At 37.5% G+C, this 20,834-nt stretch overlaps 1 protein-coding gene across 1 annotated transcript in view; it reads right to left on the bottom strand.

The window, feature by feature from the left end:
• AP4E1 (adaptor related protein complex 4 subunit epsilon 1) overlaps positions 1-20,834 on the bottom strand; it is an 88,526-nt gene that overhangs the window by 20,776 nt on the left and 46,916 nt on the right. Inside the window, exon 15 of the mRNA XM_003900931.4 lies at positions 11,394-11,508. Within this exon, the coding sequence (XP_003900980.2) occupies positions 11,394-11,508 (115 nt within the window). The remainder of the gene's footprint in view (positions 1-11,393; positions 11,509-20,834) is intronic.

Here is a 20,834-nt window from a genome sequence, read left to right as displayed (position 1 = left end):
CCTGCCTCTACTAAAAATACAAAAATTAGCCAGGAATGGTGGTGGACACCTCTAATCTCAGCTACTCAGGAGGCTGAGGCAGGAGAATTGCTTGAACCTGGGATGCAGAGGTTGCAGTGAGTCGAGATCATGCCACTGCACTCCAGCTTGGGTGACAGAGTGAGACTCTGTCTCAAAAAAAACAAAAAAAGAAAAGAAAAAGAAATTTATTTGGCTCATTGTTCTTGAGGCTGGGCTATCTAACAGCATGGCATCAGCATTTGGCAAGAGCCTTCATGCTGCATCAGGAAGAAGACAGAAAGGCAAGAGAGCATGAGAGCAAGAGAGGGCCAAACTCGCTTTTATAACAACCCACTCTCATGATAATGACATTAATCAATTCATGAAGGCAGATTCCTCATGGCCTGATCACCTCTTTACAGTCCAACCTCTGAATACCATCCCAATGGCAATTAAATCTAAATATGGGTTTTGACAAACACATTCAAACCTTTGCACTTACCATCCAACAGTGGTATCTTTTTAATAGCATCTATGACAGTGAGTCATCTAGCCACTGCATTAACACTTCCAGTAACAGTGAATACCTCAAGAAATGTTTTCTATGCACATTGAAGGTAAAGAGTTTAAACCAAAAAGCAGAAAGAAGCTCAAAATTAGAGGTACAAAGTTTGAAAGTAGAGAGAATAAAAAAGACATGGAAAGGAACAGTATTTGGAGAGCAAGCAGAAAAAAATATTAATTCCGAGTCAAAAGCATTAAGATTGTCATCTAAGGACGGGCTGGAAAGGCTCAAGGTTGAAAATAAAGTTCAAACCACATTATTTTCATTCTTCAGTGAAAACTACCCAAGACCCATACAGTGATAATGCCTAAAAGGACTAAAGATGCTGAAGTGTTAACTACATGTGCAAGAGCTCACGCACATATGTGGAACAGAAGGAGAAAAATGGTATACAGAAAGAGCCAAGGGAAGGAAGAAGATGGCTGACTTGCAACTTAGTGAATATGTAGAATTTAGCCAGATGAAGAATGAGGGCAATTCACCAGAAGAGAAAACATGAGCTGGAGGCAGAGAGTCCTTGGAGTTGGGAGCCACTGAAGTACTCTAGGTAAGACATAATAAAGTATAAACTATCCTGGGCATAAGTGAATAATTCAACATTTAACCTATTTGTATCCCTTACTATTAATACTTTAGAGGCCTCAATTATATGCACACTCATTTATCATACTTTGTACTGCAATTCTTTTATACCTCGACAACTTGGGTATATTTCTCTAACCATTCTCAGCTATTATTAATAATTTTTAAACTTTTTTAAATAATTAACTTTAATTATCTGATTATTGTTATTTTATTTTTTGAGAGACTAGCAACCTTACTTTGACATGGCTTTCTAAAAGCCAATTAGTAAATACTGTTTCCCCTTATTATTTCTGGTTATCTAGTGCTGGAGTTATAACACATTTTATTAACATTTTAATAGAATAATCCACACTGATTCTGAAATGCTTTTTTTGATGGGAACTTGTAAGAAAGTTTGTTCCCCACCATCTCACCTATTTTTGCTAATTCTTAGTATCCCATGATATTTTCCTGAAGTTTATTCATTTTTCTAACTAAAAGATCAAAGTATCATTTATTAAAGTAATATTTAACTACTACTCTCTGCAAATGATTATAGAAATCTGAAATAAGATTAGTATCAGAACAGGCTGGCATGGTGGTTTGCACCTGTAATCCCAGAATTTTGGGAGGTGGAAGAGGGCGGATTGCTTAAGGTCAGGAATTTGAGATCAGCCTAGGCAACAGATGAAACGCCATCTCTACTAAAAATACAAAAATAGCTGGGTGTGGTGGCATGTACCAGTTGTCTCAGCTACTTAGTTGAGGCACAAGTTGAGGCACAAGAATCACTTGAACCCGAGAGCAATTCTTTTTTTTTTTGCAGCGAGCCAAAAGATTGCAACACTGCATTCCAGCCTGGGCAACAGAGAGAGACTCTGTCTAAAAAAAAAAAAAAAAAAAAGATTAGTACCACAACAGATTGATAATTAAAAGATTCAAGAATTAACTCTTTATGTATAAAATACCTACTTCCCCCTACTCTTTATTTTGTCTTATAGCCAATCCCAATTCTAAGATATATAATTTTATAATTTCTTCTACAAGTATTTATTAAATACTTGCTATATCTTGTCCAAAACCAATTTCCTTTTCTTAACAGTCTACTGAAATTTCAATTTTGCTTTAAAGGACTTTTGAAGCACATAGATTTGGGAGGAGAGAGGGAGAATCTAGTTTGAGAGCTTAATCCCGTTTATAATGATGGTTCTATGGGAAAAAATGTACTTGGCAAAGGACTGCATAAGCTTGGGGAATTCCAGGGCTCTTGTATTTGTGTCGGCAATTTAGCTTATTTTAAGAAAGAAAATAGGCAGTGCCAGGAAAGAGTCTCCCTACTGTATCTTCCCTTCCCTATCCAACCCTTGACTTCAGTAATGGCAACTGGTGGCCCCCAGATACCTGAAAATAAGGAAATATGACAACTGAATCATACTTCCCACTGTGGAAACCCAGGAGCTTTTCACTCTAGGCCCCTGGATGTCACAAGGCTTTTATATGCAGTATAGTCACAGGTTAGGCAATTATAATTCAAAAGTTTACTTTTGCCCCCAGTATATTCTATTAATATATAAAGTTAATGAGAGGAAACTAATTACACTTTGAAAGAGAGTTTAATTTTATAGTACATTAGTTATCACTGTGCTAAATAACATATAAAAAGCCTTAAAAGAAAGGGATTGCACAGAATACATGCTTTCCAATCCATGAACACAGGATGTGTTTCCATTTATTTGTGCTTTGTTTGATTTCTTTCATTAATGTTCAGTGGTTTTCATTAAACACAACTTTCTCACTTGCTTAAGTTTAGTATTAGGTATTTTGCTCCTTTTGGTGCTGTCATAAGTTGGGCTGTCTTCCTAATATCCTTGTCAAATGGTTTGTTGTTAGTGCACAAAAATGCAAATAATTTTTGCATGTTGACTTTGCATCCTGCAACTTTCCAGAATTCACTTATTACTTCTAACAGTTTTTTAATGGAGTCTAATTTAGGGTTTTCTATAAATAAAACCATATTATCTGCAAAGAGGAACAATTTTCCTTTCCAATCTGAATACCTCTCTTCTTTTTCTTCATTGCTCTGGCTAACATTTCCAGTACTGTGCTGACTACAAAAGAGACAAGTGGGCATCCTTGCTTTGCTCCTGATCTCAGGAAAAGCTTCTGGTTTTTCATTCTACCATGCTATGATGTTAGCTGTGGGTTTATCATATATGGCCTTTCTTATATTGAAATACTGCCTTCTATTCTTAGTTTATCGAGTTTCTTTTTAATCATGAAAGGGTGTTCAATTTGTCAAACACTTTTTCTGCTTTTACTGAGAAGTGTGTGGTTTTTATCCTTTATTCTGTTAACATGATATCACATTAATTTATTTTCAGATGTTGAACCATCCTTGGACCCCTGGGATAAATCCCACTTGATCATGGTGTACTATCCTTTTCTTGAGTTCAGTTTCCTAGTATTTTGCCTATATTCATCAGGGATATTGGCCTGCAGTTTTCTTTTTTTTTTTTTTTTTTTTTTTTTTTGTGGTGGCTCTGTCCGGCTTTGGTATCAGGGTAAGGCTGGTCTCATAAAATAAGTTTAGAAATATTCTCTCCTCTTTAAATTTCTGGAAGAGGTTGAAAAGAACTCTCTCTGTGTGTGTCTCTTTTGTAAAGATGGGGTCAAGTTATGTTGTCCAGACTGGTCTCAAACTCCTGGCTTCAAGCGATCCTCCCACCATGGCCCCCCAAATTGCTGGGACTACAGGCATGAGCCACTGTGCCCAGCCCCAGTGTTAATTCATTAAGTGTTTGGTAGAATTCACCAATGAAGAACCACAAAAGACCATGAATACCCAAATTAATCTTGAGAAAAAAGAGCAAAGCTGAAGGCATCACACTTACCAATTTCAAAATATATTTACAAACCTATAATAATCAAAACAGCATAGTACTGGCATAAAGACAGACATAGACACAGAACAGAGAGCCCAGAAATAACACCAAGCGTGTATGGCCAACTAATTTTGAACAAGGACACCCAGAATACAGAGAAAGGAGTCTTCTCAACAAACAACATTGGGAAAACCAAATATTCACGTGCAAAACAATAAAATGGAACCTTTATCTTACACCATACATAAAAATCAACTCAAAATGAATTAAGGACCTAACTCTAAGACCCAAAACTGTAAAACTCATAAGAAAGAAACATCAGAGAAAAGTTGCTTTTTTCTTCTTTTTTTGAGACGAAGTTTCGCTCTTGTTGCCCAGGCTGGAGTGCAATGGTACAATCTCAGTTCACCGCAACCTCCACCTCCTGGGTTCAAGCAATTCTCCTGACTCAGCCTCTCAGGTAGCTGGGATTACAGGTATGCACCACCACGCCCGGCTAATTTTGTATTTTCAGTAGAGATGGGGTTTCTCCATGTTGGTCTGGCTGGTCTCGAACTCCCAACCTCAGGTGATCCGCCCACCTCAGCCTCCCAAAGTGCTGGGATTACAGGCGTGAGCCACCGTGCCCAGCTGGAAAAGCTGCTTTATGACACTGGTCTTTACAATAATTTCATGGATGTGACACCAAAAGTACAGGTAACAATAACAAAAATAAACAAGTGGCAATACATCAAATAAAAAAACTTCTGCATAGCAAAGAAAACACTCAACAGAGTGAAAAGGCAACCTATGGAATAGAAGAAAGTATTTGTAAACCACATTTCTGGTAAGGGTTAACCTCCAAAATATGTTAATCCTATGACTCAATAGTTTTTTTTTTTTTTTTTTTTTAAACTAATAACCTGATCACAAATAGGTCAATAATTTAAATAAATATTTCTCTAAAGAAGACATACACATGGCCAACAGGTATATGAAAAAATGCTCAATGTTACTATTAGCAAGAAAATACAAAACTGAAACCATAATAAGGCATCACCTTGTACCTGTCAGGATGGTGATTATCAAAGAAAAGAAAATATACCATGTGTCAGTAAGGATGTGAAGAAGTTAGAACTCTTACCCGTTGTTGATGGGAATGCAAAATGGTGCAGCCACTGTGGAAAGCAGTATGGAGGTTCCTCAAAAAAATAAAAATACAGGCAGTACACAGTGGCTCATGCCTATAATCCCAGTGCTTTGCAACGTCAAGGTAGGAGGATCACTTGAGCTCAGGAGTTTGAGACCAGCCTGGGCAACATTAGGGAGACTATGTCTCTACAAAAAAATAAAAATTAACCAGGCATGATGGCATGCACCTGGAATCCTAGATACGCAGGAAGCTGAGGCAGTAGGATCACTTGAGCCCAGGAGTTCACGGCTACAGTGAACTACGATCATTCTACTGCACTCCAGCGTAGGTGACAGAATGAGACACTGTCTCAAAAAAAATAGTAAAATAAAATAAAATAAAATAAAATAAAAAATTGGCCGGGCACAGTGGCTCATACCTGTAACCCTAGCGCTTTGGGAGGCCAAGACAGGTGGATCACTTGAAGTCAGAAGTTCGAGACCAGTCTGCCCAACATGGCAAAACCCCGTCTTTACAAAAAAATACAAAAATTAGCCGGGTGTGGTGGCTCATGCTTGTAGTCCCAGCTACCCAGGATGCTGAGGCAGGAGAATCGCTTGAACCCAGGAGGCAGAGGTTGCAGTGAACTGAGACTGCACCACTGCACTCCAGCCTAGGTGATAGAGCAAGATTCTGTCTCTAAATAAATAAATAAATAAAAATACAACTACTATATGCTCCAACAATCTCACTTCTGGATGGGTATTTATCCCAAATAAAGCACTCCCATGTTCACTGCAGCACTATTCACAATAGCCAAGATGTGAAAACAACTTAAATGTTCATCAGTAGGTGAATGGATAAAGAAGATGTCATACACATATACAACGGAATTCTGCACCATAAAACAACAGGGATGAAACCTAAGAATATTATGCTAAGTGAAATAAGTAAGGCACAGAAAAATATTGCATGGGTCTACTTTTATAAGGTACCTAAAAGTCAAATTCATAGAATTGAGGAATGGAATGGTGGCTGCCAGAGGCTAAGGGGAGAGAGAAATGGGGACTTACCAATCAATGGGCATGAAGTTTTAGTTAAACAAGATGAATAAGTGCTAGAGATCTGCTATACAACATTGTATCTATAGTCAATCATAACATATTATACACTTAAAAATTCGCTAAGAGGGGAGACCTCCAGTTAAGGTTCTTAACCACAAAAAAATAAAATAACAAAAAAATTTAAAAAGATAAAAGGCAAAAAAGAGCAAATGCTTCTGGAGAAAGAGAACACAAGCCTATTAATAATGTTCATAACTTTTTGGTCTCTTTCTAGGATCAACAGTTTAGTTGTTGTCTTAACTCAATATGCCTAGCACACAGCCTGGAGAGTAAGTACTCAACAAAATCATTAAAGGACAAATAGGAAAAAAAAAGAAAAACCTTTCAGCACTGAATTTTTCAGTATTGACATTCTGAACTCATAAACAGATAATATATTTATTCACTGATCTCCCTTTATTCATATGCATACTTCCCTTCTACCATCCAAATAACTCAATGATTTCCCCTTTACCAAAATCAAGACAGATGTATTTTCCTAACAGGCTGCATTTCTTAAGTACAAAGTTACTCTTTCCTTTATTAACTGTTTCTAACTTAAATCATCAGATATTTTGTTGAATGAAGAATTCTAATACACTTAAGAAATATTAGACTACTCACAGCCATGCAGCTATGTCCTGTGTGAGAGAAACATCCCCATAGGGCTACCCTCAGAAGACATGCCCCCCATCTCCAAGGCCGGCCAAACAGCCTTGCACCCACATCACAAGCCTAAGAAAGAGCCCCTTAGGCTACTCTTGGCAGACGTGTCCCCAGGCTGGCTAGGCAACTACATGCCCATGCTTCCCAGTCAGGGTAACAGCTCCATGGCCCCAACCTCAGTAAGCCAGAACCCAAGTTGGTTGACTCACTGTGTACATGCACATATCCATGACTTGAAAACAGCCTGGGAAGCCTGCCCTTGGCAAAGCCACACCACCATCACCACAAACTCAGCCTGGGCCACTGAGAAACTCACGAATACCGCTAGAGCAGATTACAGCTAAAGAAACTACATGGCCAGGCACAGTGGCTGACACCTGTAATCCCAGCACCTTCGGAGGCTGAGGCAGGTGGATCACCTGAGAGGTCAGGAGCTTGAGACCAGCCTGACCAACATGGTGAAACCCTGTCTCTACTACAAATACAAAAATTAGCCAGGCATGGTGGCGTGTGCCTGTAGTCCCAGCTACTCGGGAAGCTGAGATGGGAGAATTGCTTGAACCTGGGAGGCAGAGGTTGAAGTGAGCAGAGATCATGCCACTGTACTCCAGCCTAGGTGACAGAGCAAGATTCTGTCTCAAAAGAAAAAAGAAAAGAAAGAGGCGAACCGCGGTGGCTCAAACCTGTAATCCCAGCACTTTGGGAGGCCGACAGGCGGATCCTGTGGATCCGCGAGATCAGGAGAATCGAGACCATCCTGGCGAACCGTGAAACTCCGTCTCTACTAAAAATACAAAACTAGCCGAAGGCCGAGATGGGGCGGGCGCCTGTAGTCCAGCTACTCGGGAGGCTGGGAAGACGGGAGAATAAATGGAAAACCTGGGGCTGGAGCTACGGTGAGCTGAGATCCGGCCACTGCACTCCAGCCGAGACTGCAAGCCGAACTCTTGTCTCAAAAAAAAAAGAAAGAAAGAAAGAAAGAAAAGAAAGAAACTACATGAAGGCGACACTACATGTCCACCATAAGACCTTAGTACCCTACTGAACTTATACTCCAAAACCCATTTATACAAATAAGTCTTTCCCTTCAAAACTCTACTACATAAAGCTTGAGTCAACACTTTCCACCAGATTCATACAAATCAACATAAAGGAACAAATCAACCATGAAAAAAGAAACATGTCACCACCAAAGGAAAATAATAAATTTCTAGTAACAGACCCTCAATCATAAGGAAATATGAAATTCCAGAAAAGGGATTTAAAATAACAATATTAAGGAAACTCAGTGAGATACAAAAGAATACGGACAGATAATTCAATGAAATCAGGAAAATTATACATTATTTGAACAAGAAATTCAACAAAGAGACAGATATCACAAAAAAGAACCAAACAGAAATCCTAGAGCTGAAGAATTCAATAAATGAAATAAAATACATATGCAAGAGTTTCAACAACACATTAGAAAGCAGAAAAAATAATTTCTGAAGTTGAAGACAGGTCTTTTGAAATAACACAGGAAGACAAAAAGAAAAGAAAAAAGAATTTAAAAAAAATTAAGAAAGCCTACAGGATTTATGGGACACCATTAAGCAAATAAATGTTGTATTATGGGCATTTCAGAAGGAGAAGAGAAGGGAAAATGTGAAGAAAATAATTAATGAAATAATAGCAGGAAACTTTCCAAGTCTTGGAAGAGAGAACATCCTAGTCCAGGAAGCTCAAAGAATCCCAAATAGATTCAACCCCAAGCAGGTCCTTTTTGAGGCACATTTTAGTCAAATTGTCAAAAGTCAAAGACAAAGAATTCTGAAAGCAGCAAGAGAAAAGCTTCAAGTCACATATAAGGGAATCCCCATTAGACTAACAGCTGGATTTCTCAGCAGAAACCTTAGAGGCCAGGAGAAAACGGGATGATATATTCAAAGTACTAAAAGAAAAAAGAAAAAGAAAAAACAGCATGAATATCGTACCCAGCAAAGCTATCTTTCAGAAATAAAGGGGAAATAAGATCTTTCGCAGACAACCAAAACCAAGAAATTCATTAGCAGTAGGCCACCCCTTACATGATAAGCTCAAGGGAGTCTGGAAGTGAAAAGACAATAACTACCATTATGAAAACATTCAAAACTATGAAACTCACTGGTAGAACTGATACACAAATAAGAAAAAGAAAGGAATCAAACTTTGTCACTGAAGAAAACCACCCAACTGCAAAAATAATAAGAGAGCAAGTAAGGAACAAAGCATATGTAAAATACCCAGAAAACAATCAATAATATGATAGCAGCAAATCCTCACCCATCAATAATAACCTTGAAAGTAAATGGATCAAATTCCCCCACTTAAAAGACATAGAATCACTGCCTGGGTTTTAAAAAAACAAGACTCAACAATACAATGCCTACAAGAAACTCACCTTACTTCTAAAGACACACAGACTGAAAGTGGGTGGTTGGAAAAAGATATTCCAACAAACAAAAACCAAAAGTGAGCAGAAGTCACTATACTAGTAACAAACAAAACAGATTTTAAGTTAAAAGCTGTAAAGGGAGACAAAGAAAGACACTGTACAATAAAGGGATCAATTCATAAAAAGAATGTAACAATTAAAATATATATGTACCTGACACCAGAGCATCCAAATATATAAAGCAAATATTAGACCTAAAGAAGAGAAAGACCCTGATTCAGTAATAGTTGGGGGCTTCAAAACACTGCACTCTCAGCATTGAACGAATTATCTAGCACTTCAACGTTTATTGCAGAGCGCTATTCAAAGTAGCCAAGATATGGAATCAACCTAATATGGAATCAGCCTAGGTGTCCAACAACAGATGAATGGATAAAGAAAATGATGTAGTATATATACAAAGTGAAATACTATTCAGTCATAAAAACAAATGAAATCCTGTCATTCATGGCAACATGGATGAAACCGAAGGACATTATATTAAGTGAAATAAGTCAGGAACAGAAAGTTAAACACCACATGTTCTCTCTCATATGTGGAAACTAAAGAAAGTTGATCTCATAGAAGTAAAAATTAGAATACAGTATACTAGGGGCTAGGAAGGGTAGGGGGAAAGGGAAGAATAAGGTAAAGGATAAAAAATTACAGCTAGATAGAAGAAATAAGTTCTAGTGTTCTACACCACTACAGAATTACTATAGTTTAACAATAAAGTATTACATAGTCTCAAAAACTAGAAGAAATATATTGAATGTTCCCAACACAAAGAAATGATACATGTTTGAGATGATGGATATGCTAATTACTATTATCTGAACACTATACATGGATTGAAACATTACTATATTCCCCATGAATATTTATATTTGTCAATTAAGAAAATAAAATTTAAAAATAAATAAATATAAGACCGCTCAAAATAAAAATGAAACTCACTAGTCCATAGTAACCAGGGTTGTTTTCTGAAAACTTTCCACAGATATGCTCAGACTAATATGTGTCAGCCTACCAGCACAGTGAACAACATGATACTCCTACCTTCAAGTTCTTTCATATAGCCATAAAAAAGAATGAGATCATGTCTTTTGCAGGGACATGGATGGAGCTGGAGGCCATCCTTAGCAAATTAATGCAGGAACAGAAAACCAAATATTGCATGCTCTCACGTAAAAGTGGGAGCTACATGATGAAAACACATGGACACATAGAGGGAAACAACATATGCTGGGACCTTTCAGAGGGTGGAGGGTGAGAGCAGGGTGAGGATCAGGAAAACTAATGGGTACTAGGCTTAATACTTGGGTGATGAAATAAGCTGAGCAATAAACCCCCATGATACAAGTTTACCTATGTAACAAACATGCACTTGTACCCTTGAACTAAAAAGTTTAAATTTAAAAAAAAAAAAAAAAGTTTCCCATAAAGATCTTTATGTTAATAAATATATTATTCAAAACAAAAAAAGTTCTTCAAAATTTCAGTATAATGGCCAGTTGCGGTGGCTCACAGCTGTCATCCCAGCACTCTGGGAGGTCAACAATCACTTGAGGCCAGAAGTTTGAAACCAGCCTGACCAACAGGGTGAAACTCCATCTCTACTAAAAATACAAAAATTAGCTGGGTGTGGTGGCACCCACCTGTAATTCCAGCTACTTGGGAGGCTAAGGCACAAGAATCGCTTGAGCCTGGGAGGCAGAGGTTGCAGTGAGCCCAGATCGTGCCACTGCACTGCAGCCTGGGTGACGGAGCAAGACTCTTGTCTCAAAAAAATAAATAAATAAATTCCAGTATGACTACCATATCTTAGGTATTTGTGGATAGACAGCCTATACCTTCAGGAATATCTCTTGGCTAACTTTTTTTTCCTCTGGGTATCTGAAAACCTAGTCAGGGCAAACAAATCACAAGTGAATCATTAAAAGAGGAATAATAGAAAGTAATTATCTTTATTTATTTACTTACATGACTATAACATCAAAAATTACATCCCTACACTCTAGCTTAACACAAATCCATGAAAAATTACCTTTTTCCTGAGAAAGCTTTTCCTCCTGGCGTTGATGGTGAGGTTTGTAAGGCGCTGCACCCTGACTGAGTCCTTCAGCCACAAAACCATCCAGAAAAGATAAAGAAGCATCTACCTATATTAAAATTAAGCAAAAATTAGGAATTAAATAAATTTATCCTAAGTAGATTATACAGTCACATAAATAATTTTAGCCCATATATATTTTTAAAAATTCTAAATGAGAAATGAAAACTTCAATTCTAAAAATGCTACCTCACCCAGGCACAGTGGCTCATGACTATAATCCCAGCACTTTGGGAGGCCAAAATGGGCAGATCACTTGAGGCCAGGAGTTTGAGACCAGCCTTGCCAACATGGCAAAACCCCATCTCTACTAAAAATACAAAAAAATTAGCTGGGTATGGTCACACACCTGTAGTCCCAGCACAGCCACCACCCGGTAGGCTGCAGCAGAACTGCTTGAACCTGGAAGGCAGAGGTTGCAGTGAGACGAGACTGTGCCACTGCACTCCAGCCTGGGCGACAGAACAAGACCCCATCTCAAAAAATGAATGAATGAATGAATGAATGAATGAATGAATGAATGAAAATGCTACCCAACTCTCTAGCTTTCCGAAACATCTATAATCAGATCACCTGCCTAGGAATCTAACAATATAAATCATTTGCACTTACTATTAATTTCACTGCAGTGAAGAATATATTTTTGAGCATCAAATATGTTACAGCATCCTATTAGGTTCTATAATTGAGACAAAGGAAGACACAGTTCCTACTCTGAGCAGAACTGTAACCCACCAGAAGAAACAGACATATATACTATGAGGTACGGTAACTGTAGTGGTTTCCTGCTGCAGGGGCTAAAATCAAGGCTTTGGCAGGGCTGCTTCCTTCTGGATGTACCAGGGGAATCCGTTTCTTGTTTCTTCCAGCTTTTAGAGACTGCCAGCATTCCTTGACTTGTGGCCACATCATTCCAATCTCTGCTTTTGTTTTTTCTTTGCCTTCTCCTCTGTAACCTCTTGTTTCACTTTTATAAGGATCCTTGTGATTATATCATGCCTAGCTACATAATCTAGTATAACTGCCCCATCACAAAATATTTAATTTCATCACATCTACCAAGTTCTCTTTAATGTTTAAGGACAAGCACAAATTCCAGAGATTAAGACATGGACATCTTTGCAAGGGCCATTATTCAGCCTCCCACAGTGCCTTTGATTTAAATATCCTAATATAACTGAAAATTATTTTTCACAAACCTATGGAAAATGACTTAATTTCACCAGAAAAAGTGTTAGGAGAATAATTTTTAATGAATAAATAAGAGATGAAGAAAGAATGACAGGGAAAGGAGAAAAGAAGGAGATGAACAAAAACGATAAACAAGTGGAGAGAGCAGTGATGACCTCAGAAAGCAAAGTTTGCCTCTCCTGATTTAGCCAAGTATATACAAATAGCTCAGATAATTTAGAATAGCAAATAATTATCAAACATAAAAATGGCACCTCACTCTCTGAATCTGGAAAGGTTTTGCTTGAATAAGATTCTTAGGCTGCGCGTGGTGGCTCACGCCTGTAATCCCAGCACTCTGGGTGGCTGAGGTGGGCGGATCACCTGAGGTCAGGAGTTCGAGACCAGCCTGACCAACATGGTGAAACCCTGTCTCTACTAAAATACAAAAATGAGCCAGGCGTGGTGGTGGATGCCTATAATCCCAGCTACTTGGGCGGCTGAGACAGGAGAACCACTTGAACCTGGGAGGAGGAAGTTGCAGTGAGCCGAGATCATGCCATTGCATTCCAGCCTGGGTGACAAGAGTGAAACTTCATCTCAAAAAAAAAAAAAGATTCTTGAGATGAGGCTATGTCAACATCATTATCTTTTATTGGAGGAAAAGGGAAGTGTAGTTACTCCCTAGTATAATACTATGTGTAGCATATTCATTCATCATTTCAATAAACATCTCTGGAATGCCCACCAAATACTAAAGCAAGGCCTCTGCCCTTGAGGAACTACTGAAAGAACTAATGAAGAAATGTTCAAAATGAATACAAGCCATGAAAATCTGAGTCAAAATTAGTGGAAATATTACCCTTTTTTCTCTTTCTCAACTAATTTGAATAATTCTAATTACCTTTGAAAGTTTTCTAGACCAGGCACAGTGGCTCACATCTGTAATTCCAGCACTTTGGGAGGCCAAGGTGGGTGGATCACTAGGTCAGGAGTTCGAGACCAGCCTGGCCAATATGGTGCCACCCTGTCTCTACTAAAATTACAGAAAAAATTAGCCAGGCATGGTGGCGCGCACCTGCAGTCCCAGCTACTCGGGAGGCTGAGGCAGAAGAATCACTTGAACCCGGGAGGCAGAGGTTGCAGTCAGCCGAGATCACGCCACTGTACTCCAGCCTGGGTGGCAGAGAAAGACCCCATCTCAAAAAAAAAAAAAAAGAAAGTTTTCTAATTTACACCTGAGGGAGATCATGATATGAAATAAAGAGAGTGAGTATTAAGTGAGAACTTTAGGTTAAAAGGGGTGGTGGCAAAAAGTAGGTGGGAAACTAAAAGGTGGGTGATCAGGCTCCAAAATGGTAAAGATTTTAACACATAGATAGACAAAATAAAAGGGAAAACCACTTTTTTTGGATTCTCAAATAGAGGAGGAATAAAATGACACAGAATTTCAAAGGAGATTAAAAGAAGATAGCCAAACATGTGGAGGTTCCTGAAAAGTGGCATGGCCACGGGGAGTATAAAAGCTCTGAGAACCTTCCTCCATAGCTTGCCCTATGCACCTCCTACCTCTGTATCCTCTGCAATATAGTTTATAATAAACCAGTACGCTAATACAAATCAAGGAGGAAGTGTGGAATAATGCTAATGAGATATTGCCCAATTCATGAATCGCTACTAAAAATCAATTTGTGTGCACCCCACTGTTGCCACCACCGGCATGTGTGCATGCCACCTCTGGAGGCCCAAGGACTGGCACACCCAATCCTGCCACTGCCAGGACTCATACACACTGCCCAGGGATCTAACAACCAGTATGCCCAGCCAACCACTGCTATCAGTGGTACACAAGGATCAATTCACCTAATGTTCTATCCTCAACAAAGCCTTTCTACAGCCTCCACTAACAACCACAGCCTAAGTCATTCTATTAGTCCGTTCTTGCACTGCTATAAAGAAACACTTGAGACTGGGTAATTTATTTAAAAAAAAAAAAAAGAAGAAAGAAAAGGTTTCATTGGCTCATGGATCTGCAGGCTGTGCAAGAAGCATGATACTGGCATCTGTTCAGCTTCCTGTAAGGCCTCAGGAAGCTTTTACTTATGGAGGAGGGTAAAGCAAAAGCAAGCACATCACATGGTGAAAGCAGGAGCCAAAGGGAGAGTCCGGGGTGTGTGTGTGTGTGTGTGTGTGTGTGTGTGTGAGGTGCTATACTTTACAATAACCAGATCTCTCAAGAACTCACTCTCTATCAAGAGGATAGCACCAAGCCATGAGGTATCTGCCTTCATGACCCAAACAACTCCCACCAGGCCCTAACTCCAACACTGGGGATTACAATTCAACGTGAGATTTGGGCAGGAGATCCAAACCATATCACCATTGAGGAACTCACAGATATCACTGATTATAATTATAGTTGAAGAAATCATTTGGAAACTATACTACTGTGCCCATCCAGAATCAAAGCCCAAGCACCTTGTTAACCAATACCACAGACACATCTATAGGGAGAGGTCTTTCCCTACTAAAGAGAATCCATAAACTTAGAACCACCTGCTATGATGCCAGATACACATATGTCAATGTGAGGACACAAGAAAAATAAGGCAAAGAAACATAACACCTTCAAAGGAACACAGTAACTCTCCAGTGGCAGATCCCAAAAAAAGGAAATCTATAAAATGCTTGGAAAAAAAATAAAAATAATGACCTTAAGGAAACTCAAAAGATACAAGAGAACACAGAAAAACAAAACAAAAATAAATCAAGAAAACAATTCATGATCTGAATGAGAAATTCAACAAAGAGGTAGACATCAAAAATTCTAAGAAACAAACAGAACTCCTAGAACTGAAGAATTCAATGAATGAAATAAAAAGTATAACCAAGAGCTTCAACAATAGACTAGATTGAGAAGGGAGGATCTCCAAATTTGAAGACATGTCTTTGAAATAAACCAGACAAAAATAAATAAATGAAACAGAATAAAGAAAGCATATGTGACATATGGGACAACATAAAGCAAACAAATATTTGGATTTTGAGAGTTTAAAGACAAAATGGGCTAAGGCACAGAAAACCTAATTGAAAAATAATAGCTAAAGACTTCCCAAGTCTTGCAAGAGATAGAGACATCCATATGCAGGAAGCTCAAAAGAGCCTCAAAGAGATTCAACCTGGCCAGGTTGAATCCAGTACTGATTCTAAATAGGAAGAAGAGTATCTCTTTTGGAGACTGCAGTGAAGATATTTATATCCTGTGACAGTCTCTTAATATAGAATAATTCAGGAATTTCTCTTATTTGTCGATTTTAAGACATACATATCTGGCGTACATATGATACTTTGATACATGCATAGAATGTGTAATACGTAAATCAGTATTTAGGATATCCATCACCTCTAACATTTATCATTTGTGTTGGGAACATTTCAAATCTTCTCTTTATTTTGAAACATACAAATAATACACAATTATTACTAACTATAGTCACCCTACTGTGCTATCAAACCCTAGAACTTACTCTTCTTATCTAAGTGTTTTACTAACCATTAACCAACCATTCTTCTTCCCTGTCCCCCGACCCTTCTGAGCTTCTTTATTCTCTACCTCCAAGATGCACATGTTTAACTTCCACCTGTGCATAAAAACATGTAATATTTGACTTTCTGTGCCATGCTTATTTTACTTCATAGTGAAATAAGTCCCATCTATGTTGTTAGGATATTACTTAGCTGAATAATATTCCGTTGTGTATACATACCACATTTTCTTTATCCATGTGTCCATTGGCAGACACTTAGGTTGATTCCATATTTTGGCTATTGTGAATAGTACTGCAGTGAACATGGGGGTGCAGGTATACCTTTAAAATAATGATTTACTTTCCATTGGATAAATACTCAGGGGTGGGATTGCTGGGTTTTATGGTAGTTCAATTTTTTTTTGAAAACTCTCCATACTATTTTCCATAATGGCTATCTTAACTTACATTCCTACTAACAGTGCATGAGTTTCCTTTTTTCTGCATCCTTGGCAACATTTGTTATTTTTTGTCTCCTTGATAATAGGCATTATAACTGAAATAAGATAATATGGTGGTTTTGATTTACATCTCCCTGATGATTTGTGATGTTTAGCATCTTTTTGTTTACCTGTTGGCCATGAAATGTCTGTTGATGACCTTTGCCCACCTTTAAAAGGGATTTTTTTTTTTCTTTTTTGGCTGTTGAATTGAGTTCCTTATATATTCTGGATATTAGTCCCTTGTTTGTAAATATTTTTTCCTAGTCTACAGATTGTTTCTTCACTCTATTGATTGTATCATTTGCTGTGCATAAGCTTTTGACCTTAATACAGTCCCATTTGCCATTTTTGCCTTTTTCGCCTGTGCTTTTGAAGTCTTAGCCACAAATCTTTGCCTCAACCAATGTCCTAAAGCATTTCCTGTAAGTTTTCTTCTAGTAGTTTTATAGTTTTGGATCTTACATTATTTAATTCATTGAGTTGATTTTTTTATATGGTGAAAGACAGGGATCTCGTTTCATTATTCCGCATGCTGATATCAAGGCTTTTCAACACTATTTATTGAAGAGGCTGTCATTTCCCCAGTATATATTCTTGGCACTTTGACTGAAAATCAGTTAGTCATAAATACACGAATTTTTTTTCTGGGTTCTCTCTGTTCCATTGGTTTGTATGTCTTTTTTTCATACTAATACCATGTTGTTTTGGTTACTACAGCTTTGTAGTGTATTTTGAAATTGGGTAGTGTGATGCCTCCAGCTTTGTTATTTTTGCTTAATATTGTATTGGCTATTCAGAGTCTCGTGGTTCTCTACAAATTTTAGGGTTGTTTTTTCTATTTCTGAAGATTGTCATTGGTATTTTGATAGTATACTGAATCTGTAGATTGCTTTGAGTAATATGGGCATTTTAACAATATTCATGTGATCCATGAGCAAGAGATGTATTTCCATTTGTTTCTATCCTCTTCAGTTTCTTTTATCAGCGTTTTGAGGTTTTCCTTGTACAGGTCTTCCACCTCCCTGGTTAAATTTATTCCAAGTATTGTATTTTTTTTTTTTTTTGTAGCTGTTGTAAATGGCATTACTTTTTTTTTTTCCAGCTAGTTTGTCATTGGTGTATAGAAATGCTACTGATTTTTGTATGTTGATTTTGTATCCTGAATCTTTACTGAATTCTTTTATCGGTTCTAAGAACTTTATGTTGGAGTCTTTAGGTTTTTGTATATGTAAGATCATGTCATCTGCAAAAAGGGACAATTTGACTTCCTCTTTTCCAATTTAGATCCCTTTCTTTCTTTCTTTTGCCTGATTGCTCTGGCTAGGTCTTCTAGTACTATGTTGAATAGGAGTGATGAAAGTGGGCATCCTTGCCTTTTTCCAATTCTTAGAGGAAGTGCCTTCAGTTTTTCCTTATTCATTGTGATATGGGCTTTGGGTTTGTCATATATGGGCTTTATGATGTTAAGTATGCTTTTTCTATGCTTAATTTCCTGTGAGTTTTTATCATGATGGGATGTTGGATTCTACCAAATGAATTCTCTGCATCTATTGAGATGATCATATGGTTTTTGTCCTTCATTCTGTTGATATGAATATCACATTTATTGATTTGTGTATGCTGAACCATCCTTGCATTTCTGGGAAAATTCCACTTGATCATAGTGTATTATCTTTTTGATGTGTTATTGGATTCAGTTTTCCAGTATTTTGTTGAGAATTTTTGCTCCTATGTTCATCTGGGATATTGGCTTATAGTTTGTTGTTGTTGTTGTTGTGTCCTTGTCTAGTTTTGGTATCAGGGTAATGCTGGCCACATAAAACGAGTTAGGAAGAATGTCCTCTTCTTCAATTTTTTTGGACTAGTTTAAGAACAGTTGGTGCTAGTTCTTCTTTATAAATTTGCTAGAATTCACTTGTAAAGTCATCTCGTAAGCTTTTCTCTGTTGGGAGACTTACTATTACTGATTCAATGTCACTATTCATTCAGGTTTTCTATTTCTTCCTCGTGCAATCATGGTAGATGTGTCCAGGAATTTATTTGTTTCCATCAGGTTTTCCAGTTTGTTAGTGTATAGTTGTTTATAATCATCTCTAATAATCATTTGTATTTCTGTGGTAGCCATTGCAATGGCTACTTTTTTGTTTCTGGTTTTACTTATTTGAATCTTCTCTCTTTCTTGATTAGTGTAGTCAGCAGTTTATCAATTTTATTGTTCAAAATAACCAACTTTTTATCTCATTGATTTTTTTTTTGTATCTTTTTTAAGTTTCCAGTTTCTTTATTTCTGCTCTGATCTTTACTATTTATTTCCTTCTACTAATGTTGACTTTGGTTTCTTCTTCCTTTCTAGTCCCTTGAGGTGCATTATAAGGCTGTTTGTTTGAAATCCTTCTACTTTTGTGATACATGTGTTTATTGCTATAAACTTCCCTCTTAGCACTGTTTTTGCCATACTACATAGGTTTTGGTAAGTTGTGTTTGAATTTCCATTTTTATTAGATTCAAGAAATGTTTTTATTTCCTTATTTCTTCACTGACCTAATCGTCACTCAGAAATACATTGTTTTGATTTTCATATATTTGTTCAGTTTCCAAAGTACCTCTTATTATTGATTTCTAGTTTTATTATATGCAGCTTGAGAAAATACTTGCTATGATTTGAATTTTTTCAAATTGTTGAGACTTTTTTGTGGCCTAACATATGGTCTGTCCTGGAGAATGTTCCATGTGTTGAGAAGAATGTGTATTCTGCAGCTGTTGAATAAAATGTTCTGTAAATATCTGTTAGGTCCATTTGGTCTAGAATGCAAATTAAGTTTGATGCTTCTTTGTTGATTTTTCTGTCTAGATGATGTGTCTTAATCTGAAAGTGATGTGTCAAGGTTTCCAACTATGATTGTATGGGGTTCTACCTCTCTCTTAAGCTTCAATAATATTTGTTTTATATATATTTGCTTCAGTGTTGGGTGCATATGTATTTACAAATGTTATATGCCCTTGGTGAACTGATCCCTTCATCATTACATAATGACATTTCTTGTCTCCTTTATATTTTTTTCCAAGTCCATTTTGTCTGATATAACATTAGCTACTCTTACATGCTTTTGGTTTCTGTTTGCATGGTTATTTTTATTCATCCCTTCATCTTTACAGGTGAGTGAGTTTCTTATAGGCAGCATACAGCTGGATCTTGTTTTGTTATCTATTCAGTCAGCCTATATATTTTAATTGGGGACTTTAAATTGTTTTCATTAAAGGTTGTTATGGATAGTCGAGGACTTACTCCTGTCATTTTGTTGACTGTTTTATACATTTTTTCCTTTCTTCCTTTTTCCCTGTTTACCTCTATGGATTTTGTGTGTGTGATGATAATATTTGATTCCTTTTTCTTTCTCAGTTATGTATCTGCCTTACCAGTGAGTTTTATACTTTCATGTGTTTTCATGTTGGAAGTTATCTTTTCACTCCCAGATGTAAGACTCCCTCAAACATTTCTTGTAGGGTTGGTCTAGTGGGGATGAATTCCCTCAGTTTTTACCCGTCTGGGAAAGACTTTATTTCTCCTTTATGCTGTGTATAGTATACTTACTTGTCTAGCAGTTTCTGGGTTTTTTTCCCCAATGCTTTGAGTGTATCTTCCCATTTTCTCCTTGCCTATAAAATAAGGTTTCTGCTAAGATATCCACTATTAGTCTGATAGGGATACTTTTATATGTATGACTTGATACTTCTCTCTTGCTGTTTTTAGAAATCTCTCTTTATAATTTTGACTTTTGTCAGTTTGACTATAATGTGCTTTGGTGAAGACCTTTTTAAGGTTGAATCTTTTTTTTTTTTTGAGATACAGTTTCACTCTTGTTGCCCAGGCTGGAGTGCAATGGTGCAATCTCTGCTCACTGCAACCTTTGCCTCCCAGGTTCAAGCAATTCTCCTGCCTCAGTCTCCCAAGTAGCTGGGATTACAGGCATGCACCACCATGCCCAGCTAATTCTGCATTTTTAGCAGAGATGGGGTTTCCCCATGTTGGTCAGGCTAGTCTCAAACTCCTGATCTCAGGTGATCCGCCCACCTCAGCTTCCCAAAGTGCTGGGAGCTCTCAGATTCCGTCATACTAACGTGAGAAAGAACTCCAACATTCACCTTAAATGCTGCAGAAACCACATTTTGATATA

The sequence above is a fragment of the Papio anubis genome, unplaced genomic scaffold (genome assembly GCF_008728515.1).
Source record: "Papio anubis isolate 15944 unplaced genomic scaffold, Panubis1.0 scaffold106, whole genome shotgun sequence".
Taxonomy (NCBI): domain Eukaryota; kingdom Metazoa; phylum Chordata; class Mammalia; order Primates; family Cercopithecidae; genus Papio; species Papio anubis.
This window is presented reverse-complemented; position numbering and strand designations above follow the sequence as displayed.